This window comes from Fringilla coelebs (assembly GCF_963513975.1).
Source record: "Fringilla coelebs genome assembly, chromosome: 1".
Taxonomy (NCBI): domain Eukaryota; kingdom Metazoa; phylum Chordata; class Aves; order Passeriformes; family Fringillidae; genus Fringilla; species Fringilla coelebs.
The window spans coordinates 1,627,984-1,655,133 of NC_140028.1; the positions used below are offsets into that span (position 1 = coordinate 1,627,984).

Consider the following 27,150-nt stretch of genomic DNA (forward strand, 5'->3'; position numbering starts at 1 on the left):
GGAAACAACCAGATGAGACCCATCACAGATCCACCTGCTGCATTCCACAGCAGCAGATAAGAATAGTTTACATTTTGTTCCTGAGGCCTCTCAGCTTCTCAGGAGGAAAAATCCCAAGGAAAGGTTTTTTCATAAAATATTATGGCTACACACCAACACCCCAAGTCCTTCTCCTTGGGGAAGCTGTGAATTATCTCATTGCCCATCCAAAACCCATTAATAAGATTGATCCAATCCAGGTGTAGAACCTTCCTCTTGGCCATGTTGACCTTCATGAGCTTCACACCAGCACATCTCCCTAGCCTGTCCAGAACACTCTGGATGCCATCCTTTCCCTCAGATCATAAACCACACCACTCACCTTGGTATCATCCCCAATCTTACCAAGGGGACACTCAAACCCATTCTCCATGTACCTGACAATGATGGGAAATTACAATGGTTCCATTATCAATCCTTGTGGGTTCACCATTTATCCCTGTTCTCCACACTGTGACATGGAGTGACAACAACTTTTGAGTGAGACCATCCCGCCCGTTTCTTATCCAGCCAGAGGTCCAAACATCAACTCCAGGTTAGAGACAAGGATGTTGTCTGGCACAGGAACAAGTTTTGGACAAGTCCAAGTACAGGAAACTGTTCCTCCCTTTCTTCATCCACCCATAGTGGAACCAATACCAACCCACTGTCGCCAAGGTCAGATGGACACAGCCTCAAGAGCAGAACAAGGAATTTCAGAGCTGTTTGAAGCAAAACATTCCAAACCCCATGACACGCCAGGCTGTGCCAGGCAACATCTTCCGCCTGGGAAATGTCCCAATGTCACGGACCAAGGCTGCCCCAAACCTTCACCCATGGATCATCCTCAAGGCCATACTCTTGATCTTAACCAGAAGAGTCTTGTCTTCCTTGTTCCCAGTAACCCATAAAGAGTTCTCCAATATCACCAGGGCTGAGGAGAGGGGCAGAACCTGCTGCACCTGGATTGGAGCAATCCCAAACATACAGGATAAAGGCTGGGTGATGAGGGAATTGAGAGCAGGCCCAAGGATGAGCACCTGGGGTGTTGGTGGATGAAGAATTGGATGTGCCCCAGCCATGTGTACTCATTGAGCAAAATCTCCTCTGTCCTGAGCTCATCTCACAGCATGGGCAGCACAAGAGGGTGGGGGAATCTCACCCTCTGCTCTCCTGTACTAAAAATCAGAGTTCTGTGTTGAATTCTGAGCCCACAAAGACAAGAAAGACATGGATATGCTTCATAGGAGCTGTAGAAGGGCATGGAAGATGATGAGGGACAGAAGCAACTGCTGTCCAGCAAAAGTGAACAGACCACCCAGAGAGCTTTGGGCCAGAGGCAGGGATAGATCTGCCTTAGTGTATCCAGCACTGTGATTCAGTAACTGAAGGATTTGTGGGATGCACTGGAAGAGCAAAGTGTGCCAGTTGGTAGTAGAATAGGGAAATAAATCATAAAAGAGGTCTTGGAGCACCTTTTCACCCACTCCAGCGGACTCTGGAAACCTGGCTGAGAGCTGAGTGAGACTGGAAGGGTGTTGGCATAAGAAAGAAGAAGGACTCAACTTAAAATGTGATGCAGGAAAACTTTATTGAGGTAGAAGACTGAAAGGTAATAAGCAGCAAATGGAAGGGAGCCAGGCTGAAGTGCAAGTAGAGCGACCATCAGCCAAGGTCATTTACTTGGAGGAGGTTTTGCCAGATCATCAATGCCTTCCTGCCCCACAGTGGGAGCATGGTGTGCCAAGGTCCCTTAGCAGATGTAGCCACCCCTTCTGCCATAGCAGCCCAGGCCTCCCAGCCCGTAGCCAAATCCACGGCCATAGCCAAGGCCGTAGCCAAAGCCACCAAAGCCACCAGAGATGGGCTGTCCCTGCACATTGAGCTCAGTGCCCAGAGCAGCGGAGGAGGTGGATCCGACGGCGGTGTTCTGGGGGAAGGAGGTCATGATGGGTCCTGGCAGGGTGACCAGCACAGGGGAAGGGTCGATGATGACGCGGGAATCCTGGCATTGCAGGGCACAGGGCTCGTTGCAGCTGTTGGCCAGCGGGGTGGGTCCGCAGGGACTGCAGCGGTTGTAGCAGGCCATGGGTGTTGTGTGGAGGGTGCCTGGAAAAGAAGGGGGTGAGGCAGGGTAGAGTGGTGTGGGGGTGTGAGGGGCAGTGATGCAGGATGGTGAGGGAGTGTGGAGGCTGTTGTGGGGCTGTGGGGAGATGTGAGGGCTGCTGAAGCTGGGGTTGAGAGTATTGGAACAGGAGGGCCAAGGGGGCAGGAGCAAGAGGTTCAGGGGCATGAGGCTCACCTGTTTGTTGGCAGGAGCAGAAGGCTTCAGGAGAAGTGTGTGAGGGAGAGAGGCTCTGGACTGGCTTTTATGCTGGTCCTTGAGGGGCGGGACAGCCCTGTCCCATGGCCTTGGGGCATTTTGCAGGCAGCAGCCTTTGCCTGGCTCAGCCTGGTGACTCATGAGGTGGTGAGTGTTCACCTTCATCCATTTCTAGTATTCCATATCCTGCTCTTTATGCTGTGTCCATCTGACCTTGGCCACAGCTTGTAATTGGGAGTTGTGACTGTTCTGTGTGTGTCAGGGAGGGGTGAATAAACAGCCAGCACTCAGGAAAGGTGCAATGTCATCAGTGCAGTCATTTTGTGGCAGTTGTGTTCTGCGGTTTGTGGGTGCCTCGTGAAGACTGGGACTCTGTTTCGTGCCACTGGATGTCCATCAGTCATTGTGCTGCACCCAGGAATGCTGAGGCAGCTGTTCATGTCCTGAGTGGGTCACTGCAATAACTTGGAAAAGTCACAGTGCCTGAGAGCCCTTCATGATAGAGGAAAGAAAGCTCCTCCCTTTTGTTTTTTCAGTGATATCAAGAAAGAGGATCTGGGAAACAAGAGGCAATTTAGAGCTGAACTTGTCCCAGTCTATTTGTATTTTGAAATTTACACAATTTACAGGACAATATACTCGGTCATTTAAAGTGTATTCTTTGACCTCATTCAGGAATCCAATAAACAACAAAAGGGGCCCGATCCCTTTTTTCCCAGGCTGGTCTGTGACATCAATTCCTTTTTTCCATGTTCAAGCCACAAGTTTTCATAGCTTATAATTAGCAAGTCTTAATGTGTTGTTCCTATGAGCAAACCCCAATAATTACTAACGGACAGCAAGTAAGCTCCTTTTTCCTTTTGTGTCATTGAGCAGTTGCTCCTCTGTGGAATTGTGCAATTTCATCTTCTGCTCCTGAGGCCATCTCCATCTGACCTTGGTGGTTGGTTTAAGTTGCAAAAATTAGAGACCAAGGTCTTGTTGATTGTGAGTGTCACGACTCGCAGAAGATTCAACCACAGCTTAGGAGATTTGGGGTGTCACCTTTGAGGACATTCCGTGCCAGATTGACAACATGTCCCATTTGCATTCTTGCCTCCTGCCCGAAAGAAATTCCAGCTCTCTCAGCTTCTCATCTTAAGGATCCTCTACTCCCACCAGTGTCATGGTCTCTTGGCCAGACATGTCCATGGCCTTGTTCCACTGAGGAACCCCAACAGTGATGTGGAACAGGATGTTCAACTCCCTTAACCTGCTTGTATTTCTTTTCCTAATCCTCTCTAAGTAACTGTCAGAGCTTTTCACAGCAAAAGGTACATGACCACCTCATAATCCATTTATTAAATTTCAGCCCAGAGCAGCGACCATATCCCAGGCTGCAGAGAAGTAGGTTTGGACAGAAGGAATGTCTGGGGGTTAAGTGAAGACATGAAATAACACACAAATTCCTGTAGGTTTTGTTTGCCTCTTCAACATTCAAAACAATCCAATGGCCTCTATTTCTTCCAATTGAAATATGCAGTCAAGGTCAAATGGACACAGACTCAAGGGAAGAACATAAAATTGCAGAAAATCAGGAAGGAAATCGCTCCACACCTCATGACTCATCAGGCTGGGGCAGCCAAGAGCTGCTGCCTGCAAAATGCCCCAAGGTCAGGGGCCAAGGCTGCCTCGCCCATCCAGGACCCGTATAAAAGCTAGCCCAGTGCCTCTCTTCTTCACACACTTCTACTGACAACTTCTGCTCCTTCTCCTGCTGACAGCCAGGTGAGCCTCAAGCTTCTGACCCTCCTGCTCCTACCCCCTTGGCCCCCCTGTTCCAACACTCTCAGCCCCAGCTTCAGCAGCCCTCACACCTCCCCAAAGCTCCGCAACACTCCCCACACACCCTCACCCTGCTGACACTTCACCCCTCAAACGCCGACACCCCTGCCCTGCCTCACCCCCTTCTTTTTCAGGGACCCTCCACACCACACCCATGGCCTGCTACAACCGCTGCAGTCCCTGCGGACCCACCCCGCTGGCCAACAGCTGCAACGAGCCCTGTGCCCTGCAATGCCAGGATTCCCGCGTCATCATCAACCCTTCCCCTGTGCTGGTCACCCTGCCAGGACCCATCATGACCTCCTTCCCCCAGAACACCGCTGTCGGATCCACCTCCTCCGCTGCTCTGGGCACTGAGCTCAATGTGCAGGGACAGCCCATCTCTGGTGGATTTGGTGGCTTTGGTGGCTTTGGCTATGGCCGTGGATTTGGCTACGGGCTGGGCTATGGCTGTGGATTTGGCTATGGCTACGGTCTGGGCTGCTATGGCAGAAGGGGTGGCTACATCTGCTAAGGGCCCTCAGCACCACTCCTGACACCACCAGCTCAGGAGTCTGCAAAAACTCCTGCAAGCCAATCTCCTTGGCTGATGGTTGCTGTTCTTTCACCTTACACTGGATCCCTTAAATTCCTGGCTCTTCATTCCTTTGTCTCAATAAACTTTACCTGCATCAAAACCTGAGATGCCTCCTGTTCTTTTTTAATTCCAATGGTCTCACATCCTCACTGAGTACATTCCACAGCTCAACAGGACATTGGGGTACATGGAATAGCCCAAAAACACCTTCCCTCACAAATATGTCAAAATAACCAATAAAAGAGTCTGGCATGGGAATCAAAGGAGGGAACACCTTACAGAATCTGTCACACACGCCTTAGATGATACACCAAATCCTTGGACACATAAATGCTCTCCTGGGCACAGCTCTTGTAAAGCCTTTCCATGCCAGTCAACACTTGACAAACTCTCTTACCAGCAAGTCTCTTGAACCCTTCCAACAAACTGAGGAACGACATCAACCACCCTGGCAGGAAATCTGGATTGCAGGTGCTTGAACTCCCCTGCTCAAGCAGAGCTAGCAAGAGCAGGATTTCCAGCACCATGGACAGTTCAGTGTTCGATCTCTCATGACAGACGCTTCAACACTTCTTCCGCTCGGTGGCCTCCCTCCTCATGAAAGATTCTTGTATTCTTGCCCAAGGAATTCCATTTGTGCCCTTGCTGTGAGCAAGTCCTGCAGGTGAGCACTGCTGTGAACAGCCGGGCTCCTTCACTTAATTCCCTGCCATCAGGGATTTGCACACACTGATTACACCCCCCATCCATCCTTGTCCGCTGTGAGTGCCAGCTGGCTCAGACTATCCTCTAGGAATGATTCTCCAACCCCTCTGGAGTCTTGTTGTCCTGAACTGGTCTGGATTCACTAAATGTACTTCATTTTCACAACGGGGAGCCCAGGACTGCCCACGACACCTCACATGGGACCTTACCACTGCTGAGCAGAGAGTTCACTTCTCTGGTCTCTGGTCTCTTCTCTGGTCTCTGCTTGGTCATACACTTTTCCCAATCCTAACCTGGACACTTGGATTCCCTTTTCCCACACAGGGACACCTGCTGCTCCATTAATTTGCAACCACAACCACAAAACAAAGGCTTTTTCATAGAAGGAAACATTTGTTCCAACTGGCACCCAGGTATTCCTTCTAACCTGGGATGACTCCTTCCAACAAACAGCCCTCAGCAGAACCCCCTTCTGCCCTGACAAGAACCCCATCAGATGTCCTGCGCCTATCAGGCTTTCTGTGTTGGCCCAATGGATCCAATTTCTGGGCTACAGCACTGGGGCTTGTTGCTATCTGGACTTTGGGACCCTGACCACAAGCCTCTGAGTCCAGCCCTTCAGATCTTTCTCAGACGTCCATGCTGGGCACTGACACAATCCGTACTTGCCTGGGTTGTTTTTGAGGATCATTAAATGCTCGCCTCCAACAATCCTGGGCAGCCTCTAAATCCTCCCTCTGACAATCACAAGTGGCCTCCCCCTTTGCACTCAGCCCCAGAAAAGACCCCAAAGGCCCTGGATGCCAAAACCTTAAAGGCAAGAGGGGCACTAAAACAGTCACAGGAGCACAGTCAACTGCAAAGGTCAGGTCTAGTGCCAGGCTTAGCTAGGTGGGATCAAGGTGGGGAGGGATGAAATGTGAGGGAAGAGGCAACACCTCCAGCACAGCTGCAAATCCCAGAGCAGCCTGAGAGGGCTGGGAGGGAATGGGCCCCCTCTTCAAAACACATCCACAAACCACGGCACATGAATGTCACACAGTGGCTCACTGATGACACCCCAGGGCTCCAATGCTTTCATTGTTTATTCTTCCCTCCCTGACATGAACCTTCTATGCACATCCTCCCTAATACCCACTCACACTTAAAAGCAGCTGCCAAGGTGAGAAGGAAAAGGAGTCAAGAGCAGGACATGGAATAATAGAATTCCATAAAGAAATACCCGCATCATGACAGAAAAGGAAAAATGAGTTTGCTGAGCATCAGTTAGTAATTATTGGTTTTTGCTCACGGGAACCATAAAGAATTACAAGTTATACCTCATGCCTTCAATGTGGAATAAGTGAAGTCATGTCACAGAACAAGCTGGGGAAAAAGTGATCAGACCAGGTTTACTGATCGTTTTTCTATTTATGAACGAGGTCAAGACATAGACTTCAATTGTTTGAGTACATTGTCATGTAAAGTTGAGAATTCCTGAAAATAGAACAAGTTCAAAATGAAGAGCCTCGCGTTTTCCAGATGCTGTCACTTCATCCCATTGAAGGCACAAGGGGATGGGCTCCCTTTCATCCATCAGAAACTGCTCCTAGGTATGAGCACCTTACCAAGCTCTTGCAGAGTGACCTCCTCAGGACATAGCAGCTCCCTCAGCATTCCTGGGTGCAACACAATGACTGATGGACATCCAGTGGCACAGAATAGGGACCCAGTCATCAGAAGGAACCCACAAACCACAGCACATCAGAGCCATAAAATTACCTCGCTTGATGACATTGTAGTTCCCTGGGGTTCTGATTGTTTATTTATTCTTCACAGACAGACACTGAACAATCAAATCCTCCCAAATACCAAGTCTCCCTTTAAGTGGCCACCAAGGTCACATGGACACAGCCTCAAGGGAAGGACACAGAATTGCAGAATTGCATGAAGTAAAACACTCCCCACCTCAGGACTCAGCAGGCATGAGCTGCAGCCTCAAAATGCCCAAGGCCATGGGACAAGGTGGTCCCGCCTCTTTGGGAGCAGCATAAAAGCCAGCCTAGAGCCTCTCTCCCTCACACACTTCTCAAGCCTTCTGCTCCTGCTCCTGCTGACAACCAGGTGAGATTCAAGTCCTGACCCTCTGACTCCTGACACCCCTGATCCCCTCTTTTCCAGCATGCTCAGCCCCAGCCTCAGCAACCCTCACACCTCTCCACAGCCCCACAACTCCCTCCACATTCTCCTTCACCCATCACAACCCTCACATCCCTACCCTGCCTCACCCCCCTCTCTTCCAGGCACCCTCCACACATCACCCATGGCCTGCTACAACCGCTGCAGTCCCTGCGGACCCACCCCGCTGGCCAACAGCTGCAACAAGCCCTGTGCCCTGCAATGCCAGGATTCCCGCGTCATCATCAACCCTTCCCCTGTGCTGGTCACCCTGCCAGGACCCATCATGACCTCCTTCCCCCAGAACACCGCCGTCGGATCCACCTCCTCCGCTGCTCTGGGCACTGAGCTCAATGCCCAGGGACAGCCCATCTCTGGTGGATTTGGATTTGGCTACGGCCTTGGCTACGGCCGTGGATTTGGCTATGGGCTGGGAGGCCTGGGCTGCTATGGCAGAAGGGGTGGCTACATCTGCTAAGGACTGGTTCACCACCTTGGGGCTCCTGCAACAACTCCTGCAAGCAAAGTAGGGCTGAGGGTCGCTGTACTTGCAACTCGCACCTTTCAAAAGATGCCTTCCATCTTTTTCTCCTCCTTCTTCAGTCTTTTCCCTCAATAAAGTTTTCCTGCATCAAAACCTGAGAAGTCTCCTCTTCTTTTTGATTTCAAATTGTCTCACATCCTCCCCAGCACAGTGTGAGGCCTTAACAGGCTGTTGGCATAAGGGGAAAAGGGCTGGAACACCTTCCTTAGGACATATGTTCCCATCAGTAATCACAAGAATTGCACAGGGAGCAGGGTTGAAGCATCACCTTCCCGAATGTGTCAAAAGCCCATCACCTGCTACACCAAAGGCTTTGACAAACAAATTGTCTCCTGCTCATGGCTCTGAAAAAGCTTGTACATGTCAGTAGACACTTAACAAACTCTCTTCCTCAGCTGAATCCTCAAACCCTCCCAGAAAACAGTCACAAAATCATACATTTTGGGAGGAACACTGGAGAGCAAGAGCTTCTCAAATCAGACCAACAAGAGCAGGAATCCAGGACCATGGAAAGTTCCAGTTCTGGATCTCCCAGGACAGACTCCAACACCTTTTCCATTCTGTGACCACCCTCACAACGAAGAATGCTTCTCTTCCTTGCCCATGGAGTTACATCTGTTTTCACTTGTGTTGTTGCCCTGTTATCCTTCACAAGAGCACTGCTGAGGATGGCTGTGATCCCTCATTTTCACTCCCTACCATCAGGGATTTGCACTCACTGATGACATGCCTCTCTCCATCCCTGTCTCTGGGAGTCACAGCTCTCTGAGTCTCATCTGTGAAAGATCTCCCAGCCTCTTTAGAATCTTGTTAGCCATGAACTGGTTTTGTTTCTAAGTCCATGGGCATCTTCCACTAGTGACAAACACTGGAGAGTTCCATGGGGACATGACATCACACTGCTACATACTAGGGAGCCCAGAACTGCCCAAACCACACCACATGAGACCCTGTTAGAGCTCTAAAGAGAGGAGGGTCCACCTCTCCCAACTTCATGGCAAGAATTGTCTGAAATCTCTCTTGGACATGATGATGCCTTTTCAACTAAAGCTTCATTGCGACCTCCGCCAGCACTACAGGGTCCTGCTCAGCAAAGCTGCTTTCCAGATTATTAGCCCACAGCATGACCCAGGGCCAAGTACCATTCCTGTCCAGATGCAGAACTTCGCATTTCCTGCCCTTGAAATGCAGGAGATTCCCTTACCCTCAGTCTCCAGGTCTCTCTGACTGGTGGCACAATCATGTGGCACCTCAGACACTCCATCATCTGCCAGCTTCCTGAGGGGGCAACTCACCAACTGCCCAAGTGGAATGGAAGACTCCAGGCACTCCCAACTAAACAGATGCAAAGCCCAGAGCAGCCTGACTGACCTGGGATAGTTTGGGGCCCCTCTTCACAACACACCCACAAACACAAAACCGTGAGTTCCATGGGATGACCTCACTGATGACATCCCAGCTCTACATAATATTGCTCACATTTTCAGTCCCCTTTGACACGCACCATCAACACCAGCCTTTGGTTTCAAAGACTCACACTTTAAAGGAGGAATGACCACGATGGAAGGGGCAGCTCTTCATGCACAGCACAGCTGCAAAGGCCAGACCAGCCTGACACAGCTGCAGCAGCATGGAGCCCCTCTTCACAGCACACCCACAAACTAAACCACACAACTGCCCCAAAATGACCTCACTGATGACACCCATAGTTTTCCAAGGCTTTTTTTGCATATTCTGGTTTCTCTGACACACATTTTCCATGCCAATATTCCAAATACCAACTGTCAATTTAAAGATGCCGCCAAGGTCAGATGGACATGGTCACCTTAGAGCAAGACATGACACAGCAGAGTTGTGGGGAGGAAAACACTGCTCACATCATGACTTGCCAGGCTGGGCCTTGCAGAACCTGCTACCTCCAAAATGCCCCAAGGCCATGGACCAAGGCTGTCCCGCCCCTCCAGGACCAGCATAAAAGCCAGCTCAGAGCATCTCTCCCTCACACACTTCTCCTCAAGCCTTCTGCTCTGCTGCTGACAACCAGGTGAGCCTCAATACCCTGACACTCCTGCTCCTGCCCCCTTGGCCCCCCTCTCTTCCAGCATGCTCAGCCCCAGCGTCAGCAGCCCTCACACCTCCCCACAGCTCCACAACCACCTCTGCATTTCTTCACCCCTCACAGCCCCCACCCCTGCCCTGCCTCACTCCTCTCTCTTCCAGGCACCCTCCACACCACACCCATGGCCTGCAACAACATCTGCAGTCCCTGCGGACCCACCCCACTGGCCAACAGCTGCAACGAGCCCTGTGCCCTGCAATGCCAGGATTCCCACGTCATCATCAACCCTTCCCCTGTGCTGGTCACCCTGCCAGGACCCATCATGACCTCCTTCCCCCAGAACACCGCTGTCGGATCCACCTCCTCTGCTGCTCTGGGCACTGAGCTCAATGCCCAGGGACAGCCCATCTCTGGTGGATTTGGCTTTGGTGGCTTTGGCTACGGACGTGGATTTGGCTATGGCCTGGGCTGCTATGGCAGAAGGGGCGGTTACATCTGCTAAAGGCACCACCCTGGGGTTCTGGCAACAGCTTCTGCAAGCAAAGCACCTTGGCTGATGGCCTTCCTACTTGTTCTTCACACTGGATCACTTCTGCTTCTTTCTTCTGTCTTTTAATTATTTTGCCTCAATAAAATGTTCCTGCATCAGAACCTTACACGTCTCCTCATCTTTGTAAATTCCACTGGTCTCACATCCTCACCTCCCACAGTGTCAGACAGGGCACTGGGGGGAACACAAAGGTGCACAGCACATTTCTTAGTACATATGTCACCACCATTAACAACCAAGACTGTCACAGGAAGCATGGGATTGGGAGGACCTTCCAGGACATGGCACAAGCCCAATCACCTGCTACACCAAAATCTTTTAACACATTAATGGTCTCCTGAGCACAGCTCTGGTAGAGTTTCTCCTTGCCAGCACACACTTGACAAACTCTTTTCCCAGCAGAATCTTGAACCCTCTCAGCAGAGTCACAAAATCATCCATTTGGGCAGGAACTCTGGGTTGCAAGTGCTTCATTCCCCTCAGTTCAAGAAAGACTAACAAGTGCAGGATTTCCAGAACCATGGAGTTCAGGTTTCTCTCTCCCAGGACAGAGACTCCACCATGTCTTCCGCTCTCTGTCCACCCTCACATTGAAAAATTCTTCCCTTTTTTGCCCATGGAATTTCATTTGTTTTCACTTGTGTCTTTGCCCTCTCTTCCTGCATGGTTGCACTACTGTGTAAAAATGGACTGCCCTGACTTCATTTCATGCCATCTCGGATTTTCATACACTGATGACACCCTGCTGTCCATCCTGGTCTCCTGGGAATCCAAGCTCTCCCAGCCTCTCCTCTATGACAGATTCTCCAGCCTTTTCAGTATGTTGGTTGTCCTGTGTTTTCATGAATTAAATTTCCCTAATAGGAAACTAAACTTCCCCTGGGAAAACGAAAGTTCATTCCCTCTTCTCCACAGCTTGGTGAAAGGGAGACAAAACTGATGTTAAAAAATTTCCATTCAGACAATTTCAGAGGGCAATAAAGTCAATTCTCTTCTGAAAATTGAACATCCCCGGTTCCTTCAACTTCTCCTTAGTTGTCTAGTTCTCCTTTTCCTTCAGCTGTTTTCCTTTCCATGTGTCTGTCAGAACCCAACACTGTGACCCCACAGTGTGACCTTGCTGGGCCCAGCTGAGATGACTGCTATGGATCAACCAGCACTGGACTTTGGGGAGCTTGGGTGACCTTCATAAATCTTAGGAACTGCTTTCCCATCTCCATCAAGAAAGGCCTGGCATATAGACTGGCAGGAGAGATGGAGCCAAGACAGGCAGGAATGCACTGGAAGGAGCAGCCCCTCAGCCCCAGAACTTCTGCAAAGCTCAGACCAGCCTGACATGGCTGGCAGGGAATGGGGCCCCTCTTCACAATACCACAGCACACCAGTATCACAGGATGACATCAGTGATGACACACAACCTCTCCCAAGCTTTGGTAATGTCTTCACCCCACCCTGACATGCACCATCAACGCCAGTCTTTAACCTCTAATAATCACATTTAAAAGCTGCCGCCAAGGTCAGATGGACACCGACTCAAGAGAAGGACATAGAATAACAGAATTCCAAAAACAAACACCTGCCCCATGACAGGGAAAGAAAGATGATGTTGCTGACTGGAGCTAGTAATTATTGGGTTTTGCTCATGGGAACACATTGTAAAGCCTTAAAGGATACAAGTTATGAAACCGTATGACCTTAACATGGAATATGACAACTGATGTCACAGACCTGCCTGGTCACCCATTTCTTGTTTTTTTAATGGGTTTCTTAATGAGGTCAAGGAATACATTTAAATTACAGAGTATGTTATCATGAAGAGTTGAGGATTTCAAAAGGGCCATAACACTGGAAAAAGTTCAGCCTGAACAGCCTCTCCTATTCCAGATGCTCTCCCTTCACTGCATTCTAGACAGAAGGCCACAAGGTCTCTTTAATCCTTCAGGCATTCCCAGGCACTGTGACCGTTCCAAACTATAACACAGTGACCTCCCCAGGACATCAGCAGCTTCCTCAGCGTTCCTGGGTGCAACACAATGACTGCTGGACATTCAGTGGCACAGAACAGAGTCCCAGTCTTCACAAGGCACCAATGAAGAACAGCACAAAAATCCCACAAAATGACCTCACTGATGACGTTGCAGTTCTCCAGGGCTATGGCTGCTTATTCAGTCCTCCCTTACAAACATTAATAAATAAATACTCCCAAATACCAACTCCTGATTGAAAGCTGCTGCCAAGGTCAGATGGACACTGACTCAAGAGCTGGACACGGGATTGCAGAGCTGTGGGAAGAAAAACACTTTGTACCTCATGACTCAGCAGGCTGGGTCAGCCAAGAGCTGCTGCCTGCCAAATGCCCCAAGGCCATGGGAGAAGGCTGTCCCGCCCCTCCAGAACCAGCATAAAAGCCAGCACAGAGCCTCTCTCCCTCACACACTTCTCCTCACGCCTTCTCCTCCTGCTCCTGCTGACAACCAGGTGAGCCTCAAGCCCCTGACCCTCCTGCTCCTGCAACTCTCACCCCTCTCATCCCTTACACTCAGCCCAAGCTTCAGGAGCCCTCACACCTCCCCACAGACCCACAACACTCCCTCTCTCCCTCAGCCTCCAGAATCACTGCTCCTCACACCCCCATGCCCCTGACCCTGCCTCACCCCCCTCTCTTCCAGGCACCCTCCACACCACAACCATGGCCTGCAACAACATCTGCAGTCCCTGCGGACCCACCCCGCTGGCCAACAGCTGCAACGAGCCCTGTGCCCTGCAATGCCAGGATTCCCGCGTCATCATCAACCCTTCCCCTGTGCTGGTCACCCTGCCAGGACCCATCATGACCTCCTTCCCACAGAACACCGCCGTCGGATCCACCTCCTCCGCTGCTCTGGGCACTGAGCTCAATGCCCAGGGACAGCCCATCTCTGGTGGATTTGGCTTTGGCCTTGGCTACGGCCTGGGAGGCCTGGGCTGCTATGGCAGAAGGGGCGGCTACATCTGCTAAGGGCCCTCAGCACCAACCTTGACACCACCAGCTCTGGGCTCTGGCAACAGCTCCTGCAAGCAAAGCACCTCGGCTGATGGTTGCTCTACTTCGACCTCAGAGCAGATCCTTTCATATGCTTTCTTCTGTGTCTTCCTTTTTTTTTTGTTTTTTTCTTTGCCTTAGTAAAGATTACCTGCATCAAAGCCTGACATGTCTCCTCCTCTTTATGAATTCCAGTGCTAACACCTCCTTACCCAACACAGTGCCAGGAAAAAACAGTCTATTGGACTGAATGGAAAAAAGTCTCTAAACTTTCTTTGAAAATACATCACCACCAGTAACAATCAAGTCTCATATGGGAAGCAGGGATTGAGGGGAGACACAAACCCATCACCTACTACACCAAAGGCTTTGACACAACAAATCTCTCTTGCTCATGGCTCTCTTCAGGTCTCTCTGGGCCAGTCCACACTTGACAAACTCTATTCCCAGCAGGACTCCCTAACCCTCTCCCCAAAGATAGGAAAAACATCATCCAATTTGGCAGGAACTCTGGAGTGCAATTGCTTCATTATTGTCTGCTCAATCATAGCCAGTAAGATCCAGATTTCCAGGACCTTGGACAGTTCAGAGCTCGCTCTCCTAGAACTGATCTTCCACCACCTCTTTTACTCTGGGACAAACCTTGTACTGAAAAAGGCTTGTCTGCCTTTCCCAGGGAATTCCATCTGTTTTTGCTTGTGCCTTGCCCTCTTGTCCTCCACGTTTGCACTGCTAAGAACAGCCAGGCTCCCTCAACTTCATTCTCTGCAATCAGGAATTTGGGCACACTGATGACATCACCCTGTCCAGCCTTGTCCCCTCACAGTCCCACCTCTCACAACCTCTCCTCTGGGAAAGATCCTCCAGGCCCTTTAGAGTCTTTTGGGCCCTGAACTGGTGCCAATTCACTAAATCTACTTCATTTACATGTGGGAAGCCCAGAACTGCTCACAACACCGCACATGGGACCTCACCAGTGCAGAGGAGAAACCAAGAGTCGCCTCCCCCTGCTTCATCACCACACTGATCCCAATCTGGACCTGAAGACCTGGGGTCCCTTTTCCCACAATGATAAAGGCACAGCTCCTGCTCCACTTTTCCTCACCCAGAAACACAGGGGTAATTTCTCAGAAGAAAACTATTCTTACCTTTGATACTCATACATTCCTTCCTACCTGGGATGACTCCTACCAACAAACAGCTCTTGGCACATGTCCTTGCTGAGCAGCAGATTTTCAGGGTTGCCCCAAAGGATCCAACTCCTGGCCTACGGCACTGGGGACTTGCTGCCATCTGGACTTTGGGACACTGACCACAAACTCTGGGTGCAGCCCTTCAGAACTTTCTCAGGCCACCCTACTGGGCCCCGACACAACCTGGACTTGTCTGGTTGTCACAGATCATGAAATGCTCACCTGCAACAACCCTGGGTGACCTCCCAATCCTCTTTCTGACAACCAGCAGTTGAAACTAAATTACCCTGGGGAGCAAAAGCCTAAAAGCAAGAGGGGCACCAAGATATCCACAAAGTAGAGGAAACAGGAAAAGTCAGGTCTAGTGTCAGGCTTAGCCAGGTGGGATCAAGCTGGGGAGCAATGGAATGTGAAAGAAGGGGCAACACCTTCAGCACATCTGCAAATCCCAGAGCAGTGAGACAGGGCTGGGAGGGAATGGGGCTCCTCATCACAGCACATCCACAAACCACAGCACAAGAGTGTCACGGGGTCATTTCACTGCTGACACCACACCCCTCCTAAATTTCAGCTGTTTATTGAGACCAGCCTAACACCCATCTTCCATGCAAACCCTCTCAACTACCAGCTTGTGCCTAAAAGTTGCTGTCAAGGTTAGATGGACAAGGCCTCAAGAGAATGACATGGAATGATAGAATTTAATGAAGAAATGCCCGTACCATAACAAAGAAGGAAAGAGGAGCATGCTGACCATCAGGCAGTAATTATAGGGTTTAGCTAACAGGAACACAGTATTAAGACTGAAGGGATGTAAGATATGAAAACTTACAGTTTGATTACAGAATAAGAGAATTGAAGTCACAGACAAGCCATGATAAAAAAAAATTGATCAGGCACTGCAGATTGGTGGGGGTTTTGATTTGAGAATGATGTTAAGATATACAGTTAAAATGATAGAGTTTGTAGTCATGTAATTTTCCGAAATCCAAATGGTCCATAAAAATGAAGGAAATCCATCCTGACCTGTACCTGGTGTTCCAGTTTCTTTTTCTTGATCTCATTCAAGACACAAAGGGATGAGTCCAGTCTTCACAAGGCACCGACGAAGCGCAGCAAAAAATCCCACAAAATCACCTCACTGATGACATCACACCTCTCCTGGGCTCTGGTTGTTTATTCAGCCCTCCCTGACACACACTGAACAAACACATCCTCCCAAACACCAACTCTCACTCTAAAGCTGCCGCCAAGGTCAGATGGACACAGCCTCAAGAGCAGGACATGGAAATGCAGAATTGCATAAAGGAAAACACTCTCCACCTCATGACACACCAGGCTGGGCCAAGCAAGAGCTGCTGGCCCAAAAACGCCCCAAGGCCATGGGACAAGGCTGTCCCACCCCTCCAGGACCAGCATAAAAGCCAGCCCAGAGCCTTTCTCCCTCACACACTTCTCCTGAAGCCTTCTCCTCCTGCCAACAACCAGGTGAGCCTCAATCCCCTGACCCTGCTGTCCTCCCGGCCCGTCTTTTCCAGCACGCTCAGCCCCAGCCCCAACAGCCCGCATGCCTCCCCACAGACCCACAACACCCTCCACACTCCCTCACCATCCTGCATCGCTACCCTTTCCACCCCCATGCCTCTACCCTGCCTCACACCCCTCTCTTCCAGGCACCCTCCACATCACACCCATGGCCTGCAACAGCCTCTGCAGTCCCTGCGGACCCACCCCGCTGGCCAACAGCTGCAATGAGCCCTGTGCCCTGCAATGCCAGAACTCCAGTGTCATCATTGACCCTTCCCCTGTGCTGGTCACCCTGCCAGGACCCATCATGACCTCCTTCCCCCAGAACACCGCCGTCGGATCCACCTCCTCCGCTGCTCTGGGCACTGAGCTCAATGCCCAGGGACAGCCCATCTCTGGTGGATTTGGATTTGGTTACGGCCTTGGCTATGGCCGTGGATTTGGCTACGGGCTGGGAGGCCTGGGCTGCTATGGCAGGAGGGGCAGCTACATCTGCTAAGGACCCTCAGCACATCAGTACCACCCCTGACAACACCACCTGGGTGCTGCAGCGACACCTCCTGCAAAGCACTTCAGCTGGTGGTCACCCTACTGCACCTCACACCACATCCCTTCCCACTTATTTCTCCTGCCTTGTCATTCTTTTGCCTCAATAAAGTTTTCCTGGAATAGAGCCTCACACGTCTCTTCCTCCTTTATTCTACCATGGCTCTTGAAACTTCACCTAGCTTAAAGTTAAGGGTCAACAGCCCATTGGTGTGTGCAGTAAAATTGCCACAAGACCTGTCCTGGGATGTTTGTCAACAGCAGAACCATCCACTGGCTTTCTGGAATGCAGCACAGGCCCTTCCTTTTCCCAAAGCCTTGGACACACCAATGCACTTGTGCCCAAATCGCTAACAAAACCTCCCGATGGCAGCTTACATGTGTCCAACTCTTCCTCCCCCAACTCTTTTCTGAACATTCCAGAATTGGAATCCAGGACTGCACAAGGAACACAGGGAAATCCATTAGTTCAAGCCAGCCTGATCCCCAGACAAAGCAACCACCCTTTCCTCAGCTGTCCCTCACAAAAATGGTTCTGTAGATTCTTTACCGACATCGTTGTCCTTCTTTGGACATCCCCAAGCTCCTCAATGTCTTTCTTGCTGTGAGGGTCCTAACACTGAACTCAGATTCAGGCTGTGGCTTCACCAGCACCCAATACAGTGGGACAGTCACTGCAGTGGTCCTGCTGACCCCACTACAGGTAATACAAGCCAGGATGCCTCTCGTTTTCATGACCACCTGGGAACACAGTGGATCATGTTCAGCTACTGTCAACCAGCACCCCCAGATCCTTTTCCCACTGGCAGATTCCTGGTCACTCCTTCCCAAGCCTGGAAATTTAGGTCTTTACTAAATTCCAAGTAAAAAGCATCCACACTCTTTTCCTCACTGTCACATTGACACCTCAGGTGATGAGGTTGGTCAAGCAGGACCTAATTTTGCTGAAGCCAGGTTGGCTGGGCGTGATCACCTGGTGGTCCTGCAGGGACCATTAAATACTCTCAAGATGATCTGCTCCAGCAGCTTCTGCAGAACCGGACTCAGACTGACAGGCCTGGAGTTGCCCAGACCCTTCTTTTGGCCCTTCTTCTAGGGAAGAGTCCCATTTTCAAGCCTACATCAACTGGGACGTCTCTGGTTAGCCAGGAGAGCTGGCAAAAGATAGCAAGTGCCTTGGGAGCACTTTCACCAGCTCCCTCAGAGCCCTTAGGCGGATCTATTCAGTGCCACACACAGGTGTGCTATTGGCCATCCTCACTGGATTAGGAGGGATTGAATCTTGCTTCCAGGTAAGAACTTTCTCCCTTAGAAGGACGCTGTGCCCGTCCCAGGAAGCAGAATCACAGCATAGGGAATCAGTAGTGCTCAAGGAACCTCTTGCAGGTGACCAAAGACTCATTGTAGAATGGTTTTCTTTGGAAACGACCTTGAAGATTCTCTTGTCTAAATCCCCTGCAGTGGACAAAGGCACCTTGGACTATCCCAGGCTGCTCAAAGCCCTGGCCAACCTGGCCTTGATCATTACCAGGCTTGGGGCAGTCACAGCTTCACTGGGTGACCTGTGCCAGGCCCTCATCACCCACGCAGGGAAGAATTTCTTCACAATATCCCATCTAACTCTACCCTCTCGCACAGGGAAGACATTTCCTCTTGTCCCATCACTCTCAGTTTGTGTAGGAGAACATGGAGTGCAACTCAACCTGCTCAAGGAAGGACAGCTCAACAAGGCTGCCCATGACCTTTGACAACTCCAGGTTTAGTAACTTGAGGCCATTTCCACTTGTCCCATCACTTGCTAAAAGGCAGGAAAGAGCAACAATAGTCTTACCAAAAAGTCCTTTCACACAACTGAAGAAAGGGAGACGATTTCTCCTTTGGCTGCCTTGTCTGCATCTAAAAACCTGCAGATCCCAAAACTACTACTCAAAATCTTGCTCTGCAGATCCCTCAGCAGCTCTGTCTAGAGCGTGTCCCAGCACAGAAGAACCACTGTAACACCAGGGTGGCAAAGTCGGAGCAGAACCAAGGAGAAAGGCAAGTCCAAAAGACAGGTTTGGTGACCAGTGGTGATGTGAGGAAGAATGACTGTGATGGAAAGGTCAGCTCCTCACGCAAGGCACAGCTGCAAAGACCAGATCATCCAGACAGGGCTGTAATGAAATGGGGCCCCTTTGCACAGCACACCCACAAACCAAACCACACGAGAGCAATATGGTGGGGACTCTGATGACACCTCTAAGTTATTGTCATCTATTCTTCATTCTTGGACACACATCTGAAATGCAAATCCTCCCAAAATAAAAACTGTCACTTTAAAGCTGCCGCCAAGGTCAGATGAACACGGACTCAAGGGCAGGACATGACATTGCAGAGTTGGGGGAAGGAAAACACTGCTCACATCATGACTCACCAGGCCGGGCCACCCAAGAGCTGCCAAATGCCCCAAGGCCATGGGACAAGGCTGTCCCACCCCTCCAGGACCTGCATAAAAGCCGGCCCAGAGCCTCTCTCCCTCACACACTTCTGACGCCTTCTGCTCCGGTAACAACAACCAGGTGAGCCTTGAGCCCCCGACCCTCCTTCCTTCCCCATGGCCCAGCTCTTCCAGCAGGCTGTACCTCCAGCCTCAGCAGTCCTCACACCTCCCCAAAGACCCAGAGCACCCTCCACACTCTCTTGCCTCCTTTGCCCTCCTGACACACCACCCCTCGCACTCCACCACCCCTGCCCTTCCTCACCCCCTTCTCTTCCAGGCACCCTCCACACCACACCCATGGCCTGCAACAACATCTGCAGTCCCTGTGGACCCACCCCACTGGCCAACAGCTGCAACGAGCCCTGTGCCCTGCAATGCCAGAACTCCAGTGTCATCATTGACCCTTCCCCTGTGCTGATCACCCTGCCAGGACCCATCATGACCTCCTTCCCCCAGAACACCGCCGTCGGATCCACCTCCTCCGCTGCTCTGGGCACTGAGCTCAATGCCCAGGGACAGCCCATCTCTGGTGGATTTGGCTTTGGCCTTGGCTACGGCCTGGGAGGCCTGGGCTGCTATGGCAGGAGGGGCGGCTACATCTGCTAAGGGCCCTCAGCACCACCCCTGACACCCCCAGCTCTGGGCTCTGGCAGCAGCTCTTGCAAGCAAAGCACCGTCACTGGTGTTTGCCCTCCTTCCTTGGCCAACCCGCTCCCTTGAATCTCTTTCTCCTTTCTCTTATGTTTTGTTGCCTCAATAAAGTTCTGTTGCATCAAAGCCTGATATGCCTCCTTTTGTGTTTGAATCGCAGTGGTCTCGCCTCCTTACTCAGTACAGTGTCACAAGTGACCAAGCCATTGGGGTAGATGGAAAAGGGGCAAAACATCTTTCTTAGCAAAGATGTCACCACCTGTACCAACCAAGACACACAAGAGAGAAGGGGGTAAGGGAGGAGGGGTATGAATTTTCAGAATATAAGACAAGCCTATCACCTGATAACACCACAGGTTTGACAGATCCATGCTCTACGGTGCATGGCCCTGGCAAAGCCACTCCATGTTAGCACACACTTGACAAGTTCCCTTCCCAGCAGGACTCTCAAATCCTCACTGCAAACAGAAAAACAACAGCATCCACTTGGGCAGGAGCCCTGGGAAAACCTCTTGCCCAAGCACGAGCAGCCTTTCCAGAACTATGGACAGGTCAGGATTGGATTGCCAAGGACACAGACTCCATTGCCTCTTCCCCTCTCTGACTACCTTCACAATGAATAATTCTTTCTTTGCCAGGGAAATTCAGTCTGTTTTCCCTTCTGCCCTCGCCCTCTTTTCCTTCATGGAAGCACTGCTGAGATCAGCTAGGCTCCCTCAACTTCATTCCATGCCATCAGGGATTTGCAAACACCCCAGGCCATCCTTGTCTCCTGGGAGTCCCAGGTATCTCAGTCCTCTGTCAAAGAGCCCTTAGATTGTCTTGGTGGCCTTGTACTGGTTTTGTTCCAGTAAGTCCATGGGGTTCTTCTGCTGGGGAGCCCAGAAGTGCTCACACCAACCCACTTAAGGGTTGAGGATGTTGAACAGCGTTGGCTCCATGGACACAACTCTTGAACTACTTCCCGTGTGACTTGACTTCACCTGGACTTCAGATCTTGCCCAGAATATTATATATGATAAAAATCCAGCAGTTCACTTCACTGACCATTTACACAGCCTGTCCATTCTGGGATAGTCTGGGATGATGCCGTAGGAGACACAGTAAATATCCCAGGTGAAAGATGGAGGTTAACACCAGCCATGTCTCTCTCATATTCCCCAGTTAGCCGTTCTTCTCTGTAGCTAACAGGTCATTAATTTCTGATTTTGCCTCCCAAAATTAATGCAAATGTCTACCCTAAATGTTCTTGTCTGACCTGGTCTTGGCAGTGCTTCACAGAACTACAAAATTGTTCCATCTTTGTCTGCAGGAACAAGGACCCTGGAAAGCCATTAGCAAAGTCAGAGGGAGTAAATGCACTGCAAGGGGTGGGTGCTGATGCCCAGCACAGCTGCAAAGTGCAGAGCAGCCTGGCAGGGTAGAGAGGGCCCCTCTTCACAACACACCCACAAACTAAACCACACAGGTGCCACAGAATGACCTCACTGATGACACCCGTATTATTTCTAGGTATTCTTGGATATTCTGGTTTCCCTGACACATTCCCAGCAAATCTTCCCAAATAACAACTCTTACTTAAAAGCTGCTGCCTAGGTCAGATGGACAAAGAGTCAATGATAGGGCATGGAGTTGTACAGCTGCTGGAAGGAAAACACTCCCCACCTCCCCATCATTTGCACAGCTGCAACAGGCAAAACTGATGTCATGATTTCCATTCAGGTGCCTCTAGAGAGTAACAAAGTAACTCCCTTTTTCTGGAAATTCAACATCTCCAATTCCTTCAAGTGCTCCTCACATGTCTTGTCCTTCTTATCTTTCACCAGCTACGACGAATCAACACAAGAATTTCAGGAGCATGGGAGGCTAAATTAGAGAGCCAGCCCATTTCCTGTGGATAAATCATGGCATATGGACAGGTTTAGAAACTTGGAAACATGGTAGGGAGGGAGGGAGAGAATGTAATGGAAGGGGAGACTCCTTATGCCCAAAAGAGCTGCAAAGCCCAGATCCGCCTGATGTGGCTGCGGGGGGAATGATGCACCTCTACTCAAGACACCAAAAAAGAACAACACACACAGTGACCTCACTGATGACACCCCACTGTCCAAAGCTTTGGTCATGGCTTCAGCCTTTCCTGAAAAACATCATCACCACCAAACGTTGGTCTCTTAAACTCATACATTAAAGTGCGCACCAAGGACACATGGACACGGACTCAAGAGCAGGACATGACATTGCAGAGTTTGGGAAGGAAAACACTCCCCACCTTATGACGCACTAGGCTTGGCTAGCCAAGACTTGCAGGTTCCAAAATAGCTCAGGATGGAGGGCAGGTTTACCCCACCCATCCAGGACGAGCATAAAAGCCAGCCCAGAGCCCCACTCCCTCAATCACTGCTCCTGAAGTCTTCTGCTGCTGTTCCTGCCCAAAACCAGGTGAGCCTCAAGCCCCTGATCCTCTTGCACCTTCACCCTGGCCCCTCTCTCCAGCACACTCTGCCCAGGCTCCACAATCCTCATGGTGCCCCACAGCCCCACTACACCCTCCACACTCCCTCACCATCTTCCTGATTCTTCACCTCTTGTACCTCTGTACCTCTACCCTGTCTCACCCTTCTCTCTTTCAGGACCCCTCCACATCACACCCATGGCCTGCTACAACCGCTGCAGTCCCTGTGGACCCACCCCGCTGGCCAACAGCTGCAACGAGCCCTGTGCCCTGCAATGCCAGGATTCCCGCGTCATCATCAACCCTTCCCCTGTGCTGGTCACCCTGCCAGGACCCATCATGACCTCCTTCCCCCAGAACACCGCCGTCGGATCCACCTCCTCCGCTGCTCTGGGCACTGAGCTCAATGCCCAGGGACAGCCCATCTCTGGTGGATTTGGCTTTGGCCTTGGCTACGGCCTGGGAGGCCTGGGCTGCTATGGCAGGAGGGGCGGCTACATCTGCTAAGGGCCCTCAGCACCATCCCTGACACCACCAGCTCTGGGCTCTGGCAACAGACCCTGGAAGCAAAGCACCTTGGCTGATGGGAGCCAGCCTTGCACATCAGACCAGCTCTATTCAATTTCTTCATCTTCCCTCATCATTCATTTGCCTCAATAAACTTCTGCTGCATCAAAGCCTTACGTGCCTCCTCTCCTTTTTGAATTCTGCCTCACATGCTCACCAAGCACAGCACCAGAAATGAACAGGCCATTGGAGTAGATCGAAAATGGCACAACACATTTGTTTGGAAATATGTCCCAGCCAGTAACAACCAAGACCTGTACAGGAAAATTGGTTGAGGGGAAACCTTCCAAAACCAGACACAAAGCCAGGACTTTCTACACCAAAGGCTTTGACGCATCTATGCTCTCCAGTTCATCAGTGGTTCTGTTTAAGTCTCTCCATGCCAGCACATACTGGACAAAGTCTCTTCCCAGCAGGAATCTCAAGCCTTTCCTGCAAAGAGGGGAAACTATATCACATCCACTTAGGCACAAACTCTGGAGTGCAAGTGTTTCAACTCCCCTGCTCAAGGAGAGTCAGCAAGAGCAGGATTCCCAGCACCCATGGACAGTGCAGATTTAGATCACCCAGCACAGAGACTCCACCACCTCTTCCCCTCTGTGACCACTCTCACTTTGAAAAAATCTTTCCTTCTTTGCCCAAGGAATTCCATCTCTTTCCCTTTTTGCCCTTTCGCCTCTGTCCTGGACATGCACATTGCTGACAACAGCCTGGCTCCTTCACGTCTTTCCCGGCCAGCAGGAATTTGCACACACTGATAACACCCCTGTCCATCCTTCTGTCCTGAGAGTCCCACCTTTCTCAGCCTGTCCTCTATGAAAGATCCTCCAGGCCCTTTACAATCTTTCTGGCCCTGAATTGGAATTACTTCTGTGAGTCTATGGGTTTCTTCCAAGAATTTTCTGAAACTTATCTTGAACACTGGTGACAGCCCTTTGAGTGAGAGTAAAGCATTGGTGACACCGTCTAAAGTGAGGTTTGATTGAGACCCTGGGGTCCCTTTGTTCTGCACCAGCACCACAGGGTCCTGCTCTGCAGAGCTCCTACCCACCCCATCAGCCCCAGTGTGATCTGGGGCCCATTACCATTCCTGACCAGATGCAGAACTTCACATTTTCCCCTACAGAAATTCAGGAGATCCCTTTAACCCTCAGTCTCCAGTTCGCTCTGACTGGTGGCACAACCAAGCAGTGCCTCAGCCACTCCATTCAGCTGCCAACTCACTGAGGGGACAACTGTCCCACGGCCCACATAATTTTTAATGATGTTGGACAGGGTTGGACTCATGGATAAAACTCTTGACCTGCTTCCCTTGAGACTTTGCTCCATCTGGACTTTGGGCCACTGATTAACAACCTCTGAGCCCAGCCCCTCACACTGACCATCCGCAGTTACTTCACATGGTCCTCGTGTGTCTTGCTCTCTTCATCCTTCACCACTTTCTGTTCCATAGTGTAGGAGCCCAGCTCTGTGACCCCACTGTGAGACCTTCTTGGGCCCAGGAAAGATGAGCACTCTGAATGAGCCAACACAAATTTCTGGGGAGCATGGGAGGCCTCCCTAAATCACAGAAATCACTTTCTGATCACCCAAATGAGAAGCCAGGCATATTAGACAGTCTTGGAGAGGTGGAGGCAAAGAGAGGAAGGACTGAATGGGATGGAAGGGTCCAGGCGCTCACAGCTAAAGAGAAGCAAAGCCCAGACCAGACTGACATATCTGCAATACTTTCGGACCCCTCTTCACAACACACCCACAAAGCCAAAACCATGAGTTCCACAGGCTGACCACGTAGATGACGCCCCAGCTCTCCAAAGTATTACTCATCTCTTTGGTCCCCTTTGACAAGTGCCATCAACACCAGCCTTTGGTCCCAAATACTCATACTGTAAAGAAGGAATGAGTGGGATGGAAGGGGCAAATCCTCATGCACAGCACAGCTGCATGGCCGCACCAGCCTGACATGGCTGTGGTGGAATGAAGCCCCTTGCCAAGGCACACCCACAAACAAAACCACACAGCTGCCACAGAAGGACCTCACTGATGACACTCCTATTTTTCTTAGAGTTTTGTAGTGTATATTTTGGTTTCTCTGACACACAACTTCCATGCCGATGCTCCCAAATAGTCACTCTCAATTTAAAGCTGCCGCCAAGGTCAGATGGACATGGTCTCAAGAGCAAGACATGAAGTTGCTGAGTTGTGGAAAGGAAACCGTACACCACTTCATGACTCAGCATTCTGAGCAGGCCAAGAGCTGCAGCCCACAAAGTGCCCCAGGGCCTGGGGCCAATGCTGTCCCGCCCCTCCAGAACCAGCATAAAAGCCAGCCCAGAGCCTCTCTCCCTCACATCCTTCACTTGAGCCCTTCTGCTCCTGTGCTGACAACCAGGTGAGCCTCAAGCCCCTGATCCTCCTGCTCCTGCACCCCTGATCCCTCTCTTCCAGCATGCTCCGCTCCAGCCTCAGCAGCCCTCACACCTCCCTACAGCCCCACAAGACTCGCCACACTCCAACACTCTTCTGATATTCTCCCCCTTGCACATCCACAGCCCTGTACTGCCTCACCCCCCTCTCTTTCAGGACCCCTCCACACCCATGGCCTGCTACAACAGCTGCAGTCCCTGTGGACCCACCCCGCTGGCCAACAGCTGCAACGAGCCCTGTGCCCTGCAATGCCAGGATTCCCGCGTCATCATCAACCCTTCCCCTGTGCTGGTCACCCTGCCAGGACCCATCATGACCTCCTTCCCCCAGAACACCGCCGTCGGATCCACCTCCTCCGCTGCTCTGGGCACTGAGCTCAATGCCCAGGGACAGCCCATCTCTGGTGGATTTGGCTTTGGCCTTGGCTACGGCCTGGGAGGCCTGGGCTGCTATGGCAGGAGGGGCGGCTACATCTGCTAAGGGCCCTCAGCACCATCCCTGACACCACCAGCTCTGGGCTCTGGCAACAGCTCCTGCAAGCAAAGCACCTCGGCTGCTATGACCCTGCATTGTACATCAGACAAGCTCCTCTCACTTTCTTCATCTTCCCTCATCAATCATTTGCCTCAATAAACTTCTGCTGCATCAAAATCCGTACATGCCTCCTCTCCTTTTTGAATTCTGCCTCACATGCTTACCAGGCACAGCATCAGAAATGAACAGGCCATTGGAGTAGATCGAAAACGGCACAACACATTTGTTTGGCAATATGTCCCAACCAGTAACAACCAAGACCTGTACAGGAAAATTGGTTGAGGGGGAACCTTCAAAAACAGGACCCAAAGCCAGCACTTTCTACACCGAAGGCTTTGACACATCTATGCTCTCCAGTTCATCAGTGGTTCTGCTTAAGTCTCTCCATGCCAGCACACACTGGACAAAGTCTCTTCCCAGCAGGAATCTCAAGCCCTTCTAGCAAAGAAGGGAAACTATAACACATCCACTTAGGCACAAACTCTGGAGTGCAAGTGCTTCATCTCCTCGGCTCAAGCAGAGACAGTAAGAGCAAGATTCCCAGCACCCGTGGACAACTCAGATTTAGATCACCCAGCACAGAGACTCCACCACCTCTTCCCCTCTGTGACCACCCTCACTTTGAAAAATTCTTTCCTTCTTTGCCCAAGGAATTCCATCTCTTTCCCCTTTTGCCCTTGTGCCTCTGTCCTGGACATGCACTTTGCTGGGAACAGCCAGGCTCCTTCACGTCATTCCCTGCCAGCAGGAATTTACCCACACTGATGACACTCCTGCCCATGCCTGTCTCCTGGGAGTCCCAGCTTTCTCAGCCTCTCCTCTATGAAAGATCCTCCAGGCCCTTTACAATCTTTCTGGCCCTGAATTGGAATTACTTCTGTGAGTCTATGGGTTTCTTCCAAGAATTTTCTGAAACTTATCTTGAACATCGGTGACATCCTTTTGTGTGAGAGTAAAGCATTGGTGACACCGTCTAAAGTGAGGCTTGATTGAAACCC

General features: G+C 50.9%; 7 protein-coding genes across 7 annotated transcripts; 6 read left to right on the forward strand and 1 right to left on the reverse strand.

Moving 5' to 3' along the window:
• Window positions 1-1,771: 1,771 nt before the first annotated feature.
• LOC311166558 (feather beta keratin-like) lies at window positions 1,772-2,107 on the reverse strand (the record flags this gene model as incomplete). The annotated part of the gene is made up of 1 exon (XM_084226606.1): window positions 1,772-2,107. One exon carries the CDS (start codon window positions 2,105-2,107, stop codon window positions 1,772-1,774), a length of 336 nt encoding a protein of 111 aa, XP_084082732.1.
• Window positions 2,108-4,319: 2,212 nt separating this feature from the next.
• LOC311151765 (feather keratin B-4-like) lies at window positions 4,320-4,679 on the forward strand (the record flags this gene model as incomplete). The annotated part of the gene is made up of 1 exon (XM_084202413.1): window positions 4,320-4,679. One exon carries the CDS (start codon window positions 4,320-4,322, stop codon window positions 4,677-4,679), a length of 360 nt encoding a protein of 119 aa, XP_084058539.1.
• A 3,070-nt stretch (window positions 4,680-7,749) lies between these two features.
• Window positions 7,750-8,082, forward strand: LOC311155181 (feather beta keratin-like; the record flags this gene model as incomplete). Its single annotated transcript, XM_084208112.1, has 1 exon — window positions 7,750-8,082. One exon carries the CDS (start codon window positions 7,750-7,752, stop codon window positions 8,080-8,082), a length of 333 nt encoding a protein of 110 aa, XP_084064238.1.
• A 5,364-nt stretch (window positions 8,083-13,446) lies between these two features.
• On the forward strand, window positions 13,447-13,755 carry LOC311163275 (feather beta keratin-like; the record flags this gene model as incomplete). The annotated part of the gene is made up of 1 exon (XM_084222060.1): window positions 13,447-13,755. The coding sequence occupies one exon, from the start codon at window positions 13,447-13,449 to the stop codon at window positions 13,753-13,755; it is 309 nt and encodes a 102-aa protein (XP_084078186.1).
• Window positions 13,756-16,662: 2,907 nt separating this feature from the next.
• Window positions 16,663-16,995, forward strand: LOC311157075 (feather beta keratin-like; the record flags this gene model as incomplete). The annotated part of the gene is made up of 1 exon (XM_084211474.1): window positions 16,663-16,995. The coding sequence occupies one exon, from the start codon at window positions 16,663-16,665 to the stop codon at window positions 16,993-16,995; it is 333 nt and encodes a 110-aa protein (XP_084067600.1).
• A 2,823-nt stretch (window positions 16,996-19,818) lies between these two features.
• On the forward strand, window positions 19,819-20,127 carry LOC311162317 (feather beta keratin-like; the record flags this gene model as incomplete). The annotated part of the gene is made up of 1 exon (XM_084220601.1): window positions 19,819-20,127. The coding sequence occupies one exon, from the start codon at window positions 19,819-19,821 to the stop codon at window positions 20,125-20,127; it is 309 nt and encodes a 102-aa protein (XP_084076727.1).
• Window positions 20,128-22,822: 2,695 nt separating this feature from the next.
• Window positions 22,823-26,098, forward strand: LOC311162288 (feather beta keratin-like; the record flags this gene model as incomplete). Its single annotated transcript, XM_084220567.1, has 2 exons — window positions 22,823-23,086; window positions 26,024-26,098. The coding sequence occupies 2 exons, from the start codon at window positions 22,823-22,825 to the stop codon at window positions 26,096-26,098; spliced, it is 339 nt and encodes a 112-aa protein (XP_084076693.1).
• Window positions 26,099-27,150: the final 1,052 nt, after the last annotated feature.